This window comes from Tympanuchus pallidicinctus, unplaced genomic scaffold (assembly GCF_026119805.1).
Source record: "Tympanuchus pallidicinctus isolate F22 unplaced genomic scaffold, pur_lepc_1.0 scaffold3, whole genome shotgun sequence".
NCBI classification, from domain to species: domain Eukaryota; kingdom Metazoa; phylum Chordata; class Aves; order Galliformes; family Phasianidae; genus Tympanuchus; species Tympanuchus pallidicinctus.
In genome coordinates, this window is record NW_026294747.1 from 6,782,123 (window position 1) to 6,799,955 (window position 17,833).

The window sequence follows — 17,833 nt, forward strand, 5'->3', positions numbered from 1 at the left end:
TGCCAGAAAAAGAGCTGATAGCTTTGGTATGAGCAGTACTGGGGAGCACTTGGGTTTGCACGCAGGTGGTCTTCACAGTGGGCAGCTGCTGCTCCAGGCACAAGCCCTTGTCTGAGTGGGCCTCAAAACCCACAGCTGCCTTCATCCCATGTGCCCCAGGGGTCAAGTGCACCCCACACCCCCCCCAGACACCTGCCCCAAGGGACTTTGTCTTGCGCCATCATGCCATCCTTTACACCACAGCTTTCAGATCACCATGCCCACACTGGCATCGTGGGCATAAACCAGTTTCCAACATCTCCAAAGGGAGTTTGTCCCTGGTAGGATGAGAACTGCCCACGCCCCGGTGCCGGGCGGGGTGTCCCCACCCCAGCAAACCCTTCTGCTCACCTATAATAGGTGAGGCTGTAAGGGCACAGGCACTGCAGCTGCCTTCTAGCACCATGCAGAGCTACCCGCAGCACACCAGCATTGACATGCCGCCCTACGGGCAGAATGTCATCACCACTGTTCCCATCTCACCACAGCCACCCCCCAAGGATTTTGTACTCTGGTCCCTCTTTAACTTCGTGCTGTGCAACGCCTTCTGCCTCGGCTTCTGTGCACTCTCATACTCCATCAAGGTAAGGCAAAAATCAACCCAGCACCTCCCTGCTTAGCTTTGAGGTCTGCCCTCCATGCTACGGCTCCCAAATCCCATCCCTTTTTGTTGCATCATGTCTCAACTTTCCCCACCCCGATCCCATCCCAATGCGTTCCATTATGTCCCGTCTTTCCTTGTCCAATCCCTTTACCATCTTATATTGTCCCAGCTTCCCCTGTTTTGTCCCATCATGTCTCACCTTCCCTCACACATTTCCAATCCCATCCCGCCTGCCCTACCTTACCTTTCGTCATCCCATCCCAGTCCCATCCCATCTTGTCCCACCATGTCTCACTTTCCTCTATCCCTTCCAACCCCATCTGTCCTATCCCACCTTTCTTCATCTCAATCCCATCTGGTCTCATCCCATAGTATCCCACCTTCCCCCATCCCTTCTCTCATCCTGTTCCACATTGCCCCAGACCTCATCACTACCTTGCTTTCTCCTACCACATCCATCCCTATCACAGTGCCTCATATCTAACTTCCCTGACACCCACCTTTGGAGGACAATCTGCCACCTTTGAGTGCTTTGCCATCTCCAAGGCCCACAGAAGAGGGGCTCCCAGTAGGCACAATGGTTTTGGCTCCTCTAAATTATCCTTAAGTCAGTCCCAAACCAGCTGGCACCTCCATGAAACTGCACATTCAGCTCCTGCTCCCACTCCCTCCCTCCGTCCTTCCACCCACCCTACTTCCAGTAAGGAGCAGCTGCTCCCCGTGTACCTTCCCTTTATTACCTTTAAAGCTAATCATCCTTAACAAGCACTCTGGGAGGAAAGGTCAGCAGCTGCCAGTGCCCCAAGAAGCGCCACATAGGCATGTTAGGATATCCCTGGCCTTCCTCACAGCTCTCTACATACAACAGGAGGAGCTAGCAGCACAAGACTGCTGACTTTTAATTAGCCATTAAGGAATTGCTGTTAGGCTGCTGTGAGCTATGTTTCCCATCAGGGTTGGCTTCCTGAGGGTCTGACACCCTATGTATGCCAATGAGGGTGGTCGGGTGATGATGATGGACAGAACCTTTGATGTTTTGGGTTTCATCAACTCCCTCCTCTCCCTCTGCAGTCCAGAGATAGGATAATTGCCAAGGACTTTGTTGGTGCCACCAGCTATGGAAGGACAGCCAAGATCCTTAACATCACTGCGCTCTGTGTGGGACTCTTCGTGACCATCCTCTCCATCATCCTGGTGTTTCTCTACCTTCCACTCTACATTGTGCAGCCCTGATCTGGCCTGATGAAGAGGAGCAGTGCTGGGGTCCCACTCCTCCTCCCCTCTATCCCTGCTCGCCCAGTGGTGCCACCCCCACTGAGGTGACTGTTCGAGATGACCCTTGGGGTGAGCTCAAGACAAATAAAGCTTCTTCCTCGTTCTACTTCTGTCTGGTAATATTTTGGTTTTAGGGTTCAGGAAGTTGGGGCTGCCCCAAAGCTGAGACAGGGTGCTTGGGCAAGAAGTGATGTGTCTGTGCTGTTCAGTAATTTGCCTTCCTGCGGCTCCTAGGGGCGCTCAGAGCCACCAAACCCAGATTCGTTTCTGTCATCCCGTGCAGATAGCCACAGTCTCTCTACAAGGGGCAACAGTAGGGTCCGGCTCTTCCTTTACTCCTCTGCTCCTCCTCCCTTTGGCAGTTTTCCAGTTCCTCAGAAGCCGTTTTCCTTCCCCCCCCCCCCCCCTTTTGCTCCCTGCGCCCACGCGGTCAGTGCCCCCACACCCGGGGACTGAGAGGAGGGGGACGAGGCGCCGAGCCCATCGAGGGCTGACTGCTCTGCCTGAGTTCTGGGAAGCCGGGGGCCGGCGCAGGGGCGGTGCGGGGCTAGGTTTCATTTTCCGCAGAGCTTCCCATCTCCCTCCCATCCTCGCTCCGCTCCCGGCCATGAAGCCGCAACAGCCGGAGGTGAGCATCCCGCTGCACCCACCCGGGCGGGGACCGCCCCTCTCCAGCGTCCCCCAAGAGCAGCCCCGCGACTTCGTCCTGTGGTCTCTTTTCAACGTCCTGGCAGGCTTCGCTCTAGCCTACCTCGGCTGCTTCTGCTTCCCCTCGCTCATCTTCTCCATCAAGGTGAGATCCCCCAATCCCCCACCCCTGACCCGGTACCTCCTTGCCAACCCATCCTGGGATCCCTCGACTCGGGGTCCCCCAAGCTGATCTCCCCCCAAACCACACCCTCCACTTCCATTTGATGCCTTATGATTTGGTGGCCCCCAACATTACTACATCCACCCCAACTCTCTTATTTGGGATTTTCTCCTGTCTACTGGGGTCTACCCTCTGTCCACAATGCTCCCCAATGCATCCCAACAGAACATGATTCCCAATTTTGGGCACTCCTACCTGGTGCTGCCCAACTTGACCCATCTAACCCAACATGCAGACGTGGGTCCCCCAACCCATAACTCACTGAATCTATGATGCTTCCCTACCTATCTGAGCGCAACATGATCTTCCAACCCCAAGAACCCCAATCCAGTGCTTCCCAACCTTACCCCCCATCCCGTGATCCACTCAATCCACTGTGCTCCCAACCCATCCCAACATAACGTTATCCTCTGACCCCAATCTAATCTAATGCTGCCCAAATTGAAAACACCGTCCCCTGTCCCACCCAATTCACAGTAGCCCCTACTCTAACCTAGTGCATCCCTGCTGACCCAGAACTGCCATTCAACATAACATGACTACTCCCTGATTTGGGACTATCCAATTTGGTGACCCCAATTGCCTTCCCTGACACCCTCTCAGTTTGCACCCCTCTGAGCCTTCCAACCCCAAAATGTGGAACTGTGTGGGAGCACATGGGCATCTTTAACCCCTGCTTCCCACAAGGTCCCACTAAAGCACCCACAGTGTCCCAGCTCTACCTGACAGCCCCATGAAGCCAGGCTGGGTCCCCCACCTTCCCTATTCCCATCCTGAAGTTGGGTCTTCCCCACTGAATCCCTATTTGTCTCCCTAGGCTCGTGACTGCAAAGTGCTGGGGGACCTGGAAGGCGCCCGGCGGTACGGAACCCGTGCCAAGGTTCTGAACATCATTTTCTCTGTGCTGATAGCCATCGGTGTGTTGTCCACTATTACCATTGCCATCGTGCTCCTCACCAAGAGCAGCAGACAGATATAAAAATTCTGCCACCAACCCACTGTCCTGTGCTGTGCTCACCCCCATAACTCCCCACCAAAAATGTGTCCCAAGGAATTTCTGCTTTGAGAAAGGGTTGCAGAGCCCTGTCCCCTCGCTGCATGTGGCATGGCAGGGATGGGTGGGAAGCTCCTTTCTCTACTTCTCCTAGGCCATGCTGGTATTTAACCAAGCTACAGCGTATGCATGGATTGCCATCACCACAAATAAAGCTCCTGCTCACCAAGCCCTGCTCCTGTTGCATTATTCACAGCATGGATGGAGGAGAGTGACCTGGAGTACCTTCATGGCATCCTCCTCCTCCTCCACCCCCACTGCCTTGCCAGGCATCTCCAGCACGAGCCACATTTTGTCCTATAGATTCCAGCATAGCAGAAGAAGGAAACAGCAAATTTCCATGCTTTTCTGGCCATAAACACCCCATCTTCCTGCAAAGTCCCATCTCCTTCCAGGGAACCATGAAGTGCTTTACTAGAAGTAACTCTTACGCATTTTAGCATTAAATTCCTGTTTGTTCCATTCTTGTGAGGCTGGGGGAAAGAAAAACGTGGAGTTTTTAAGGGCACTTGGTTCCTTTACCTCAGGCTGTGTAGCAACAGGGATATTCCCTTATTGAAGCAATTGCTCTGAGCAGCATTGAAAGGCACATGATGACACAAACGCATCCTCAATGACTGCAGCTTTGGCACAGGGGAAGCTCCAGCCAAGTTCAGTTCACACTTTTCTAGCATCCTGACCACACTTCTGTGTGAGGGATTTCCTAACAACACAACCTGAAGGGCTTGGTGGAGGCACCAGCACCTTGAGCTGTTTCATACTGTCTTGTGTTGTGTCCTTGGGAGTAACAGCCACTTGGTTCCCACCCTGTCCCACAGCAGGGCTGGAGCCACCCGTGCCCCTGGTGCAGAAGGAAGGCAGGCTCACGAAACCAACTTTGTTTCTCCTAGCTTCCAGCCAAGCATTTCTGACAACCACAGCTTGGCAAGGGCTGTAATTTCTCTGATTTATATATAGAGGAGCTAAGGCTGGGCTGGAGACAAGGACGATATAAAAGGGTCTGCTCAGCCCCACTCCTGCAGCCAGGCTGGTGGAGCCGGAGAGCTGCGGGGTGCCCCTCTCTGTGGCCATGGACACATCCTACCCACGGGAGGACTACCTGCCCGTGACATCCCACAAGCGGGACTCATCTCCCACCACTGTCACCTCTGCACCACCCCGTGACCACCTCATCTGGTCCATCTTCAACACCATCTACATGAACTTCTGCTGCCTCGGCTTCGTGGCTCTTGCCTTCTCTGTCAAGGTAAGGCATGGCTGGGCCCCAAGTTGGGATGTTCAGGGTTATAGAATCACTAAGGTTAGAAAAGACCTCTAAGATTCCCAAGCTCAACCCCACCGTGCTCACTGACTGCACCTCTCAGTGCCACATCTCCATGTTCCTTAAACATCCCCAGGACGGTGACACCCCCACCTCCCTGGGCAGCCTGTGCCACTGCCTCACTGCTCTTTTGGAAAAGCTTTTCCTAACATCCAACCTGAAATGATGCTGGAGGTGTCTCCACTCAGACCTGTCCTCCAGAAGCAACACCTCCAGCTGGACAGAGGGACCAGAGACAGGCTGGAGGAAACTAGGAGGATGCCTAGGGGTACCCATGGGGATCCACCGCTGCCCCCAGTATCGGCTCTTGCAGGCACGGGACCGGAAGGTGGCAGGAGATGTGGAAGCTGCTCGGCGCTTCAGCTCCAAAGCCCGCTGCTACAACGTGCTGGCCACAGCTGGCAGCGTGCTGCTGCCGATCCTGCTCACTGCTCTGGTGGTCACCGGTGTCCTCCACCTCTCCAAGCTCGCCCAGGACTCCGTGGGCTTCTTCAGCAACCAGTTCAGCACCAGCGATGATGAGGATAAGTGAGCGGTGGGCAAGAGGATGGCAAAAGCCTCTCTGCAGCGCTGCTGATCCAGCCCTGCCGTGCACAACCCCATGCTTCTTGGGGCAGCTATGTTATTTGGTGTGGTTATTTGGTGTTGGTGGTAGTGTTGTTTTTTTTTTTAATCTCTCCCTTGGTGCTTAATATTTAAATCATTAAATCATTTCACCCATCTCAAATCTGCTCTGTGTGCGTGTGTGTGTATGCGTGCATGCACAGGGAAGGGACTGTGCTAACAGATGATACAGCTCTTAAAATCACAGAACCATTAAAGTTTGTAAGACCAGCAAGATCATCTAGTCCAACCAAATGTGTTTTGTACACTCAGAGTGTCCCAGTTCATAGCTGGAAACCTTAATCCACATTGCTTTAGAGTGTGCCAGCCTGAAACAGTAGGGATGGGAGACACTTCTTGGATCAGAAAGGCAACAATTGGGCCAAGCAGACCCCTCCCAGGTGGACCAACTCATTGCAGCACAGCACAAGCCCTGATTAGGTCCCCAAGTCAGGACAGAGGGGATCTGCCTGTGGTGACTGAGCCAGGAGGAATGCTGCGTCCTGCAGTACATCCCGTTTAACTACAGAAGGAATTTCCCCATGGCTCCAAGGTCAGAAAAAATCCTCACCCGTATGGCATGGCCGCGGCTTGAATCTCCCCAATGCTTTGCAGTACTGCTCCAATGGCAAAAACAGCCGTCCACATGGAATGGACATCATAGGGGACCATGAGCAGCATTTTATCCCCCTCTCCTTCAATAAGCATCCCATAGGTCCCTTACCAAAGGGTGAGAGAACAGAGGAGAACGTTCATCCCACCCTGCAGCCACTGATGAGGGCCTGATGAAGAGCTAGCTCTAATTACAAGGCAGAGGACCCGCCATGTCGCCTCCCCTAAGTGATTCCACATGCTGAGCAGCCACAGGGCTTTTTATAAACTCCTGGAGTTGGCTTACAGAGCAGAGCAGGGAGCATCCTTCCTTCCCCTTGCTTGAACGGCTGGCGAATGCATCCCTGAACCTACAGGGCCAGAATAACACCCAGCTTCAGCCTTGTTGTTCACGCTGCCTCCAAAACCCTGTAAAACTCGAGAGCAGGAGGCGTGGAGCAGGGCATCCAGAACTGAAAACAGCTCTGTGCATCTGGAGACTGCTGTAGAGATGGAGAATTTTCAAGAATAAACAAACGGGGGATGTTTAGGAAATGCATCTAAATTACTCACTTTCAGGCACTCAGCTTTGTTTGTGCTCCTCCCACTTTCCAGTGCTGTGAGTCCTGCAGCAGAACCAATGCTCACACTCACAATTAACAGAGCAGAGCATTCTCTTGGCAGCCTCAGCAGACTCATATCAATACGGGGATGGTGCAGGATGTCCACACATCAGTACGGGTGGGTCTGATGCCCATCATGTAAAGCCCGGACCCATGAGGTTCAAAGTCCTTTGCTGGGCGCTCTCCGGATGCATCCAGCAGCTGTGGGGAAGGAGATGCTCTGCCCTGGAATCAAAACAACACATGTGAGACACCGGAATGGCTTTTCTCTGTATTATCTTAATTTTTAGGAAACATGCTCAAGCAAAGACTTCCTACATAGCTATGGAGCAGGAAGTGCTGTTTGATAACTTCAAGGTCAGTGCACAGAGTTAACCCTGGTAGAGGTCGCACCTTCATGCAGAGGAAAGCACTGCCCAGACTCCTCCAGCACCGCCTCCAGGGGAGGGTAAAGGGGACACTTGGTTGCTGCAATCCTCATCTCCTCCTTGGTGATGGTGAACTTCAGCTTGCTGCCCAAGTAGGAGACACCAGTGACTTCCAACTTGTTGACATCATTGGGAAATGCAGGGTCAAAGCGAAGGTTGGTCTTTGTGATCCTGGAAAGGCAGGGCAAGTCAGTTCTGCTTTGCTAACAGCTTTGTGGAGCAAGCACACCCTGAATTATCCTGAGGCCCTCTCCCATGACTCCTTTTCATTTTTTTTTTTTGGCAGAAAAAGTCCTAGGTGTATCCTAAAGATGTTCAGGCAAATTCCAAACACTACTAATCCCAAACCTACTAATCACAGAATCATAGAGTGATTGGGTTGGAAGGGTTGAAGATCATAAAAACATGGAGTGATTGGGTTGGAAGGGCCCTCAAAGACCATCTAGTTCCATCCCCTCAGCTGCATGCAGGAATGCCAATGATTAAATATGGCACCAGATTAGGATTCCCAAAGCCACAGGGATGGGGCGTCCACATCTTCAAGCATCTGTTGAAAGGCTACTTGGGTTGTCACCCCTCATCTCAGTGCCCTAAGGTGTTTCTTTTCCTCAATTTGTGGTCTGGAGGTTGGATTTAGAAAAAAAAACTACACACACACACAAAATCCACCATGTTTTTTCGCCTTATGGTGATACCTTAGAGCAGCTCTGCTGGCAGAGTGTCAGGAATGCCCTGCTCTGGGACGGGGAGGGGAAGGAGTACAGGAACAAGCAGTGGGAGGCAGAGCTGGCTGCAATCACCATTGAAATGCAGCCACATAAAGCGCAAGTGTGGGCTCTCGGCCACATACTAAAATCGAGCAACAGAACACCCAGATAGCTCAGGAAAGCACCACAATGTTTGCAGCTGGGGTTTTTGGGATGCACATTCAGCTTCAGCAAGACCCAACCAAATCAAGAACAAACAAACCAGCAAAGCTATCAGCAAATATCTGCTCTCAGCTCCATGGTGGTTGGGCTGAAGAGCTTTAAGTAGCAAACAGGAACCCTTTCTCCCAGACCCTACCCTGAGGGCTGTGCACCGGAATGCAACAGCACATTCTGAAGACACTGAGCTGTGCACAGCTGAGATTGAGGCTTTCAGCTAGTGGCACAGCGTAAAAACACACTGTTAGGGCGAGGAGGCTTTGCTGGCAACCAGAAGGTTCTTCAGTCTGATCCATCCTCAATTAAATTCTAAGAATACACTCCAGTGGCTACAGCTTCAGGACTGAAACCACCCAGCTGCTCCAGAGCTGAGGCATGAGTCTGAAATTATCTGAGCAGCACACCAGCTTCCTTCTCACACAGCTCCTGGGGCTCAGCAGGACATATCCTCTTTTGTACAGATCTTATTTTTGGCCTTTTGGCGTGAGAACAGCAAATAATCTTCCCTGGTTTCTTGCTGCTTCAGCAGCATCACAAACTGTCCCCTCAGTGACATCCACAACCACTGGGAGTTATGCAAAACGAACACCAGTGGCCAATCCCAATACCCCTAGTTCACCCATTAACGGCGCAATTCATTCAGAGCAGAAAGCAGATGCTCTGCACTAGTTACTGCAGGTGCCTTTTTTTTTTCCACAAGCAACAGGAATACTGAGTTTTCCAGCCGCTTGATAGTTGCGTAGAAATTAAACAAGAGTCTCACAGGAGTCTCACCTGAACCCTGTGTAACCAAAGAGGACAGCCTGTAAGAATCCACCCATCCCTGTCAAGAAGTTCACAGCTCCTGACCCATCCGAGTTCTCCACCCAGATCTGTTCCAGGGAGAAGAGGAAACAAAAAGAAAAATGTCAGCTGTTGCATTGGGACTCTTCACACAGTTAAAGGTGCTTGTATATGCTTGCTGTTGCTGTCATATATCTGGGGCATTGCAATGATCATATCCTGCTGCTCATCATGGAACAAGGTGGTGGCTGGGCTCTGATGGGTCTCCAAGTCCCACATCTCCATCCCTTCCCCATCTTCCCCAGGCAGAGGGCATCCTAGGGTGACCATGATAACAGACTTCAGCTTTATGCTGCTTGACTGGAAGAAGATGGGTCCTGGCTTCTTTTTGGAAGTGTGCAGAAGAGATGGAGCGAGCGATCACCTAGCTCAGTACAATAATCCAATAACCGAGGGACCACAAGTGCTGTCAGTGAGACAGGGCCTCCCTACTGGGGAGCAGACAAGACAGAACCAAGTGGCACTGGCCACGGGGCAGCAGCTGACCTTGAAGGGCTCAGTGATGTTGCTGAAACACTTGTTCAGTTGGCACTGTGCTCTATGCGTTTCCTTCAGCTCCAGCCAGCCCACTGCAAACATGCTCTGAAGGAGAGAGCAGAGTGGGTCAGTGCCCACCGGTATTGAGTGACTCAGATAGAAAGGACCACACTGTGGGTGAGTTCCTCTTACCCAGGTCATGGCTGGCCCGCTCAGCGTGGTGACGGGCTCATACATCACCAGGTCATTCCTCCTCACTTCAGGGTGCATCGGGTGCATCAGAGGGAAGCCCAGCAGGATAACATCAGCTTGTTTCACAGGCTCACCTGAGAGAAGGGATCAGAACTGAGCCCGACCACATGCCTGCCACAAATAATTAACTCACAGAGGGAACGGATGTGACACAGAATCATAAACTTAGGCCAATAAAATCCACACCACAGTGGAAAAGTGGTGGAACTCTCTTCTGAAGAGCTGGGAGACAGCTCAGCACTGCTTTACTAAGGCAAACGACACAGAGGAAAGGGGCAATAAGCTGGGCGTGCTCTTCCTCTTGTATCAGACTTCCAGTAACCGGAGGTTATAGGACATTCAGTACGCAGCACTTGACTTTGGAAAGATAAACCTAACTGTCAGCAATGGGTTCATAGCCACCACGATGCCTGCAGCCCAGTGTCTCAAACTCTCAAGGCCTATCCTCTTTGTACCCCAAATTCTTAATTAGATGAGTCCTATAATGAGAAAGGATCCACCAAAATGCAGAAAGTAACTCTGCAAATCAGGTCCTCTGTACTGGCAATACAAATGCTGAGAGAACCAGTGCTCTTTTGTTTCAGCCCACATTTCCTGTCTTAAAAAGAAAGAGGCAGGCTTCTGAACTGCATGCCCCTCTACCCACCTGGACTGTAACCGTCATACTCAGGGTGATATTTCCGCACTGCATCAAAGGGCACTTTGACTTTCTTTGCACATTCCACCCACTCCTCTGGCACAGGGATCAAGAAGTCCTGAGCAATGCTGGCTGCAAAATTTAAGCTGAAAAGAAGTGAGGAACAGTGCTTCACATCATGCTTGGGTTGCTGGGGCCCCTTGGAGAGAGAGGAAGAGGAAAAAGGGAAGAAAAGAGTGAGCGTTGCAAAAAAGCAGTTTCCTAGAAAGAACATGGGATCAAAGTCTAATCTTTGGGTAACAACTTTCATTGCTGGGACTTGTAATCTCCAAATGACTAATTATTTCGGCGTCACATGCTGCAAGGAGACAAGCACTGCTAAGAAGGGGAGTTCCTCTCTGTCTAATGTAGACATCTGAGACATCAGATGTGTCATTAGGTGTCCTCATGGAAACCCATGGGAAACCTATTTCTTTCTGCTGATGCAGATGAAGGCAGAAGAGACCAACTTGGACAGAAGTATTGTGCCAGAAGAAAGGTGCTTGCTGCCTCCTCCTCCTGCTAGACAGATGAGAAGAAAGATGGGCCAGAGCCTCAATAAGGCATGCGCATTACCTCCTCTGTGCCACAGCATTGGTGTAAGCAGAGTTATCAACCTGGTGGTGATACTCGTCTGGGGGCATGACACCTGGAGGAAGGGAAGACAAAGGGGACACTTCACTCTGCAGCACACCCAAGGTGTGTTTCAGGGAAGTGGCACAAGAACAGGAACACCTCCATTGTATTGATGACTGCCCACGTTGACTTGTGTGGTGGGAAAAGGTGTTGGTATTTTTGATATATGAGGTCTGACTCAGAAGTGTATCCTGATGAAAGTACAGTCCTTTCAACCAAAACTAGCTCCTACTTCTGAGCTAAGACAATGTTGGGTGTTCTGCTCCCACAGGCCCCACCATGGATTCAGTTCTTAATAAAACCACTGAGGTGTCCATTCCTCCCATGAATTTGGCTTCATTAACATAGAAACGCCCAAAAGCTGTGGGTGCCCCATCCCTGGAAGAGCCCAAGAACCCTGGGCAGCTCGGCCTGCTGGGGGGCAACCAGTCTATGGATGGGGGCTGGAGCTCAGTGATCTTTAAGGTTCCTTCCAACCTATGATTCCCTGCTTGGGGTCCGGGGTCCATTCTTTCCCAAAATGCACTCCTGGCTTTGATAATTTTAGAACACTCATCCTCACCTCTTTCCTTTCTTTGCCACAGTGTGGGTGTGGGTTCTCTACAACCACTGGGCAGAGGGAGACATGCTGCCCAAGCATTCTCACTGTGATCATCACTAACAAATCTCAACAAATTCAATGATCCTTGTGGTCCTTCATAAGCCAGGATATTGTATGATTTAGCTGAGAAAGGGCAGATCATCAGGCAGAAGATACCTTATCCTGAGAGCACCTTCCTCACTTCAGGCAATGCGACCTTTAAGTTATTAACTGTGTGTTTTTCCCTAGGTCCAAGCTCAAGTCCTTCCCTTCAGAAGTACCTCGGATGTGGTAGCATTGCTCCTCCTCACTCCACACCATCCTGCTGCACCAGTATTGAGCCACGGCTTTCACCAGCGCCCAGCCTCCATCAGTCCTGAACAGCTTCTGGTCCTGGAAGGAGCCAAAGCCAGAGAAAGACAGGGAGCATGAGGGAGATTCAATGGGGTCTAAACTGTGACAAACACTCCCTTTACCTGTGTGGTATAGTAATACTGCTCAAAGGCCATCAGAACATCCCCGGTTATGTGAATTTCTTGGGCTCCATAAATGTCCTCAGGACAGACCTCCTGACCAGTAGCTGCGCTCTCCCATGGGAACTTGGCACCCTGTTGGGAGAAGACATCCATGGAGCAACTGAGCACATCTTGAAACAATCATCCTGGTCTACCACATGCAGGCAAAACCTAGCTCACAGCCCCTGGCTCAAGGAAAGCCTGACTATCCTTCTGGGTGACATTCAGCTCCACATCTCCACCCCCACCTCATAGCCTTGTTCCTGTGCATTGAGTAGAGCTCCTTCCAGTGTGCGAATCCGGTACTCCAAGATGGCTCGGGCAGCTTTGGGATAAAACAGCAGGATGTTCGGGAACATCCAGGTGTCCTGGAAACATGCAGGCAAAGCAAAGTGGTAAGATGGGTTGGTAGGGCAGCCAAATGCTCCTGCATTTGGCTGTCCACCCCCGGTGGTGAATGCTGTGACCATGACTATGCCACTACTTAAGGATGCTGTCAGATGTGTCCAATTCATGAGGGACTGTTTCTACCATCACAGATGCATCCAGGTGCCCATGCCTTCAATTCCCTGCCAGTCACCTCCCTGGTATCTCACTAGGATAAGCCCAGAAAGATCTCCTGCCATGCTAGAGAAGGGAGGCCGGAGAATCTGACGGGTCAAAACCACATGTTGCCAGGAAGAATGCCAACAAGGTCCACAGGACTGAAAAGCCCTTGCCCACTGAAAGACCAGACTAGGTAGGAGTTTCAGCACCATCCAGCTGTCCTTCCTGTTCACATCACACATGAAATATTCAACTGCAGAGCTGTTTGTACTCATTTTGTGTGGCTGCGCTGAGAGCAAACCCAAGCCTCTTGTTGGGGAAAAGCCTCCCAGACCAACTTGTTTATTGAGCACACACCAAACTTAACTTGAAAAGCAGAATATGCCCATAGCAGAAAAAATATTTCTGTTCTTACAGTAGTTTGGGCACAACAAGGCTCACTGCTGCCACCAACACAGGGAGAAGGTGGGCAGGTGTCAATTCATTTAAAGAAGCAAAAATTTGGTGACCGTACTCTACTCTACTCTACTCTACTCTACTCTACTCTACTCTTTGGTGACCGTATTCTAAACTGAAGATCCTTTTGCATTAGCCTTTCTTGTGTGAGCAACCCAATCTGTGCTTCAGATTTTAAGTCGACAAAGGAATCAGGGGCTCTATGGATGAAGATGGACCTCAGTAGGTGTTTCCAAAGGAGAAGGATGCTCTTCTACAAGAGACCACTGCCAAACATCCCTTTTGCCAGTAAGGAGACCAGCAGTCCCATGCTGAGCCTCTCTACCCCAGTCACTCCTCACAGCCCCCAAGCAAACACCAGCACTGCCTCAACCCACCTGATCCCAGAAGATGTGCCCCCAGTAGTCCTCGCCCCGTGTGCCATTGGACAAGCCACCAGGGCTGATGCCATGGAAGAGGAATCCCGGTGTATCTTGGGGAGGGATGGCACTCAGCAGGTAATAGAGACACCCATAGAGGGCCTGTCTCAAAGGCAGTGGGCCTTCCAGGTCCACGCAGCACCCTCTCCACAGAGCAGCCCAGGCATGGGTATGGGAGGAGTGCAGGGAGCCAGCTGCCACGTGTGCCAGCCCTTCGCTGTAGCTCTTCTTGGCCTCCTCCTCACTCTCAGCCACAGCCGTCAGGAACTCCCAGCTTCGCTCCTGCTCCTCCTCATGCAAGGTGACAGCTCGCGGCACAGGAGTCCAGAGCATATGCACAGTGGGCTGGGGTCCCCCCTCCACCTCAGGAACCAGTGTCTGCCCATAGACGTAGCTGCAGGAGATGGTGAGGAATGGGGAAAGGGAGAGCAAAGCACTGTGCACATAGAACCACAGAACTATTAGGGTGGAAGTGACCCAGGAGGAGTTAGTTCTGCCCTCTATTTCCATCAAACATCTGCAGCAATAAGCTCCAGTATTAACTAGCTCCACTTCTTACACCATGTTGAAATGGAGGAGTTGGAGTTGGGTTGGAGGTGTTCAAGGATAAGTTGGATGGGGCCCTGGGCAGCCTAGTCTAGTATTACATGTGACTATTGGTGCCTGTGGAGGGAGGGTTGGAGGTTCATGATCCTTGAGGTTTCTTCCAACCCAGGCCATTCTGAGATTCTGTGACCTCAAAGCCCACCAACCCCAAACCTGCTATGAGCTGGGTGCCCCCCAGCAGCTCAGGTTGCCCAAGGCCCCATCCAGCACGGCTTTGGGCATCTCCAGGGATGGGGCACCCACCGCTCTGCAGGGCAGCGGTGCAGGTTGAACTGCCCCTAGCAGCTGAGTATCTTTCCCCTGTTCCCATCAGATGAAGACTGATTACAGCTTCCTCACGGAAGCCATGTTTAAAGGTTGTCTCCTTCAAGATCACTATCTTTTCCGAACTCATTTCTTTGTAGCCACGTGTAGCCTCTGTGGTCTCTAATGCCATTTCACACGTAAGCATAAGTAGTAATTTCAGAGTCACAACTAATAAAAACTATTTCTATATTTAATTCTTTTTGCCTTGCCTGACAAAAAGAAGCAGACATGCACAAACCTCAATGATAGTTACCATTTCATTCTAGCTCTAGCTGTATGTTTTCAGTTTGAGCAAAGCAACATGATATAGCTTAGGCAGGACTCGCTCAGAGCTAAGCTCTTGGTCCATACTCACTATGCTCCTTGGAAGTCTGGTCCTTCCTGCAGGTCCAAGTCCTGGCTTTTTGGCACAAAAGGAGTCTGGAGCTGCACAGTGATGGGCTGGCTGATGCCAGCTGATCGCCGGATGGTGATGCTGAAGGCCATTAGGTGGACGAGGGAATGGTGAGCATAGATCCTGTGTGTGGCTGTATAATTGGGTGACTGAAGCTTATGGCTGAAGGTTCCTGTAAGTGCAGCAAGAGCCTTTTTAACCATTGGGTTCTGATGTTCTGCTTTAGCCTCCCAGTTCTACCAGTTCCTATTGGCAATGGAACTGTCTTTCCCAGGTCCAGATCCAAAAACAAGTCTTGACTGGGCATTACTGTTAACACCCTTAACTTGACCAAGCTGATGAGGAGTGATTTGTGCCATTATATATTTTACTAAGCTTTGTGATTGAGCAGCATTTGCTGAGCTTAGCACCAGCAGGGGCTGGAACATGGTCTCAAATTTGCTAGCTCTTTTCTCCACTTGCTCCAACACCAAATTAAAGGAATAATATGGGAAAGTAAGGCCTTCCTCATGCTATGTCCGCTGCATTACTTAGAGATTACTTAGTATTCCATGCAGCTCAGACCTGAAATCTGCCAAATACCTTCCTCACAGAAGGATGAGCAAAAACACCCTCCTTACCATTCTCCCAGTTATACTTCCCAATGTTCTACCAAGATCAGAGCTGGCTACTGTCCAAATATAAGAGAAAAAACTGTTAGAAACATGTAATGGAGTTCACCTAACATAGTCACTAGATGTCAATAAAACAAATGCCTGCATCTGAACAACATCTGCAGTTGGATGCCTATGAGAATCAATGAAATTTAGGCTACAGTTCATCCAATTTCTTCATAAACTACTGAGTTTATTGACCAAACATCTTTTAACAACAGAAAGATATTCTGCTCACGTATTGCTCTTTACCTGTCCGTGTGTTCAAGGTGAAGGTCTCAACAGGTACATCCCCATCAGGTGCTGTCATCTTCACATTGACTGGGCTGGGGATGTCAGCACGATGTGTGTTCCCCACCGCCCCATTGTACACACCATTGACATGAAGGATGTTGCGATAGACACGTGTGCCCAGGTAAGCATTGGTCACTGTAGCAAGGAGCCGTGGGTCGGAGGGCAAACAAGTAGAGGTGAACACAGCAGGGTCCTCCTCGCCATCAGCCATCACTAGGCAAAGCTGCAAAATTAAAGGAAAAAGAAGACAATAAAAAATCAGAGGTGGGTTGGACAGGGCATTGCCAATGGTTCCCACCAGAGCCTCCATCCCGTGGCTTTCCTCCATCCCAGCTTTCCTTCCACTGTCTCAGGTGGGTCTGCTGCACACAAGCTCATTTCCCTTTGTGAAGCTTCAGACATCTCTAGGTGACCTGCCTACCTTACCCAAACCTCACATGCTCATTTCTTATGTTGCTTTTCCAGTTTTTCCCCTCTTCTGTTGCCCTCTTCAGGTCAGGGTCTCAGCAATTTTTCCCAACACATCCCATCACATGTCCACCTTCCTCCCAACATTATCAAGTATTCATTTATCCTTTATCCTCATACTGCTCCTACACCTCATCTCCAGCTCAGCATGTTATCAGGCAGGAGCTGTATAATTAATGAATTTTTGGGTACATCTCTACAAACATACGCACAGCGCCTTGTAACCAGCACTGGGGGTACTCGGCACTGCAATAACACCAAAAACCACAGAAGTGGGACATGGATGGGCTCTGCAAGCAGAGCTGGGACATAGGCTGGCTACAGCCCAAAGCTCACGGGGTAAGCACAGTCTGCTGGTGTCAGGAGGTTGGATGGCGAGGAAAGCCTTCCTCCTGCCTGCTGGGGAGTGAAGGGTGTGGGAGGTGTGCGGGTGAGGCCTTGCCTTGCGTTTCGGGTGAAAACTGCTGCCGTGGGGCCCTGCACAGGGAACAGCGGAAGTTGCTCAACACAGAGAGGAAGAAGGAAATTGCTTTTCTTACCTCCCCTTCCTTATTAGCAAAATCAAACAACCTTGATCCTGGAACGTGGGTTTGCTCACAGGAACTGCGCTCAGCATGGAACTGTGCAGGGAGGAACCGAAAGAGAAAAGTGGTCAGGCAAAAGCAATCCAGGAAATGCAGCAACGGTTGCGTTCCTGGCAGAGAGCCACAGTAACACTCCCTAAGGGATCATCAACATAAGCAATCACTGACAAGAGCCACCCTTTGTCTCTGACCAGGCTGTGACCCTCTTGCTTACCTGCTGAAAAGCCAGGCTTTATCTCCCAGATTTACTGCTGTGTAAGTTTCCAGTCTTTGAACTTGTGCTAGCATTGCAATTCTTTCCGGTGCTGGAGGACCCCTCCCTGACTTGCAGCATGATAAAGGCACAGGCACCATCCATCCCCATTCCTCCAACTCCAGTGCCTTTGGACGTTGTTTAAACCCCACAAACAGGCAGAGTACAGGAGGGCTTCTCACCCTGATTTCAATTCCCAGCCCCTGCATGCTGGTATAGGCTTGACAGGCTGCAATGCCCGAAACTCATCCCTTATCATCTCCTTCAGCAAAAGGAGGTGAGCACTTCTCTGCAGATGTGCATTTGCACTCCATCAAACGAGAGTGAGAGCACAGCCCATGTGGCACTCATAGGGACAAACAAATCTCATTGAGCAGAAAGATCTAAGGTCGGTTCCTTGTGGGAGAACAGAGACACAGAGAGCACAGCAGCCAGATGCTGGGCCTCTCCTAGCAACCCCCTGCCTCTGGGCTGCTGCTTCAAGACAATTATCAATCCTATGCTGATGGAGTAAATACTGCACAGCTGTTCCACGGGCTG

The 17,833-nt window shown here is 50.9% G+C and overlaps 4 protein-coding genes across 6 annotated transcripts; 3 read left to right on the forward strand and 1 right to left on the reverse strand.

The window, feature by feature from the left end:
* Nucleotides 1-412: 412 nt before the first annotated feature.
* On the forward strand, nt 413-2,024 carry LOC128085947 (interferon-induced transmembrane protein 2-like). The gene is made up of 2 exons (XM_052693976.1): nt 413-623; nt 1,715-2,024. The coding sequence occupies exons 1-2, from the start codon at nt 444-446 to the stop codon at nt 1,874-1,876; spliced, it is 342 nt and encodes a 113-aa protein (XP_052549936.1). The 5' UTR covers nt 413-443; the 3' UTR covers nt 1,877-2,024.
* Nucleotides 2,025-2,371: 347 nt separating this feature from the next.
* Nucleotides 2,372-4,012, forward strand: LOC128085946 (interferon-induced transmembrane protein 5-like). The gene is made up of 2 exons (XM_052693974.1): nt 2,372-2,711; nt 3,607-4,012. Exons 1-2 carry the CDS (start codon nt 2,526-2,528, stop codon nt 3,766-3,768), a joined length of 348 nt encoding a protein of 115 aa, XP_052549934.1. The 5' UTR covers nt 2,372-2,525; the 3' UTR covers nt 3,769-4,012.
* A 119-nt stretch (nt 4,013-4,131) lies between these two features.
* On the forward strand, nt 4,132-5,891 carry LOC128085945 (interferon-induced transmembrane protein 5-like). The gene is made up of 2 exons (XM_052693973.1): nt 4,132-5,089; nt 5,478-5,891. Exons 1-2 carry the CDS (start codon nt 4,913-4,915, stop codon nt 5,694-5,696), a joined length of 396 nt encoding a protein of 131 aa, XP_052549933.1. The 5' UTR covers nt 4,132-4,912; the 3' UTR covers nt 5,697-5,891.
* A 1,123-nt stretch (nt 5,892-7,014) lies between these two features.
* PGGHG (protein-glucosylgalactosylhydroxylysine glucosidase) lies at nt 7,015-17,389 on the reverse strand. 3 transcript variants are annotated; one of them, XM_052693970.1, is made up of 15 exons: nt 17,255-17,389; nt 16,996-17,076; nt 15,947-16,211; nt 15,003-15,213; nt 13,694-14,171; nt 12,563-12,682; nt 12,276-12,407; nt 12,081-12,192; nt 11,160-11,232; nt 10,554-10,690; nt 9,848-9,981; nt 9,665-9,760; nt 9,110-9,207; nt 7,375-7,580; nt 7,015-7,206 (listed from the first exon to the last, which is right to left on the reverse strand). In XM_052693970.1, the coding sequence occupies exons 3-15, from the start codon at nt 16,197-16,199 to the stop codon at nt 7,142-7,144; spliced, it is 2,115 nt and encodes a 704-aa protein (XP_052549930.1). In that variant the 5' UTR covers nt 16,200-16,211; nt 16,996-17,076; nt 17,255-17,389; the 3' UTR covers nt 7,015-7,141. The 3 variants fall into 3 exon arrangements, with proteins under 3 accessions (XP_052549930.1, XP_052549929.1, XP_052549931.1); XM_052693969.1 differs by lacking the exon at nt 17,255-17,389 and having other exon boundaries at nt 16,996-17,128; XM_052693971.1 differs by lacking the exon at nt 17,255-17,389 and having other exon boundaries at nt 13,694-14,129; nt 16,996-17,127.
* Between the last annotated feature and the right edge of the window lie 444 nt (nt 17,390-17,833).

Coding starts and splice junctions, on each gene's coding strand:
- LOC128085946 (XM_052693974.1), top strand. CDS start 2,526: ATGAAGCCGCAACAGCCGGAGGTGAGCATCCCGCTGCACCCACCCGGG. Junction 2,712..3,606: donor CGCTCATCTTCTCCATCAAG/GTGAGATCCCCC, acceptor TTGTCTCCCTAG/GCTCGTGACTGCAAAGTGCT.
- LOC128085947 (XM_052693976.1), top strand. CDS start 444: ATGCAGAGCTACCCGCAGCACACCAGCATTGACATGCCGCCCTACGGG. Junction 624..1,714: donor CACTCTCATACTCCATCAAG/GTAAGGCAAAAA, acceptor CTCCCTCTGCAG/TCCAGAGATAGGATAATTGC.
- PGGHG (XM_052693970.1), bottom strand. CDS start 16,199: ATGGCTGATGGCGAGGAGGACCCTGCTGTGTTCACCTCTACTTGTTTG. Junction 12,408..12,562: donor CACAGGAACAAGGCTATGAG/GTGGGGGTGGAG, acceptor TTCTCCCAACAG/GGTGCCAAGTTCCCATGGGA. Junction 7,207..7,374: donor GTGCTTTCCTCTGCATGAAG/GTGCGACCTCTA, acceptor TTTTGATTCCAG/GGCAGAGCATCTCCTTCCCC.
- LOC128085945 (XM_052693973.1), top strand. CDS start 4,913: ATGGACACATCCTACCCACGGGAGGACTACCTGCCCGTGACATCCCAC. Junction 5,090..5,477: donor CTCTTGCCTTCTCTGTCAAG/GTAAGGCATGGC, acceptor CGGCTCTTGCAG/GCACGGGACCGGAAGGTGGC.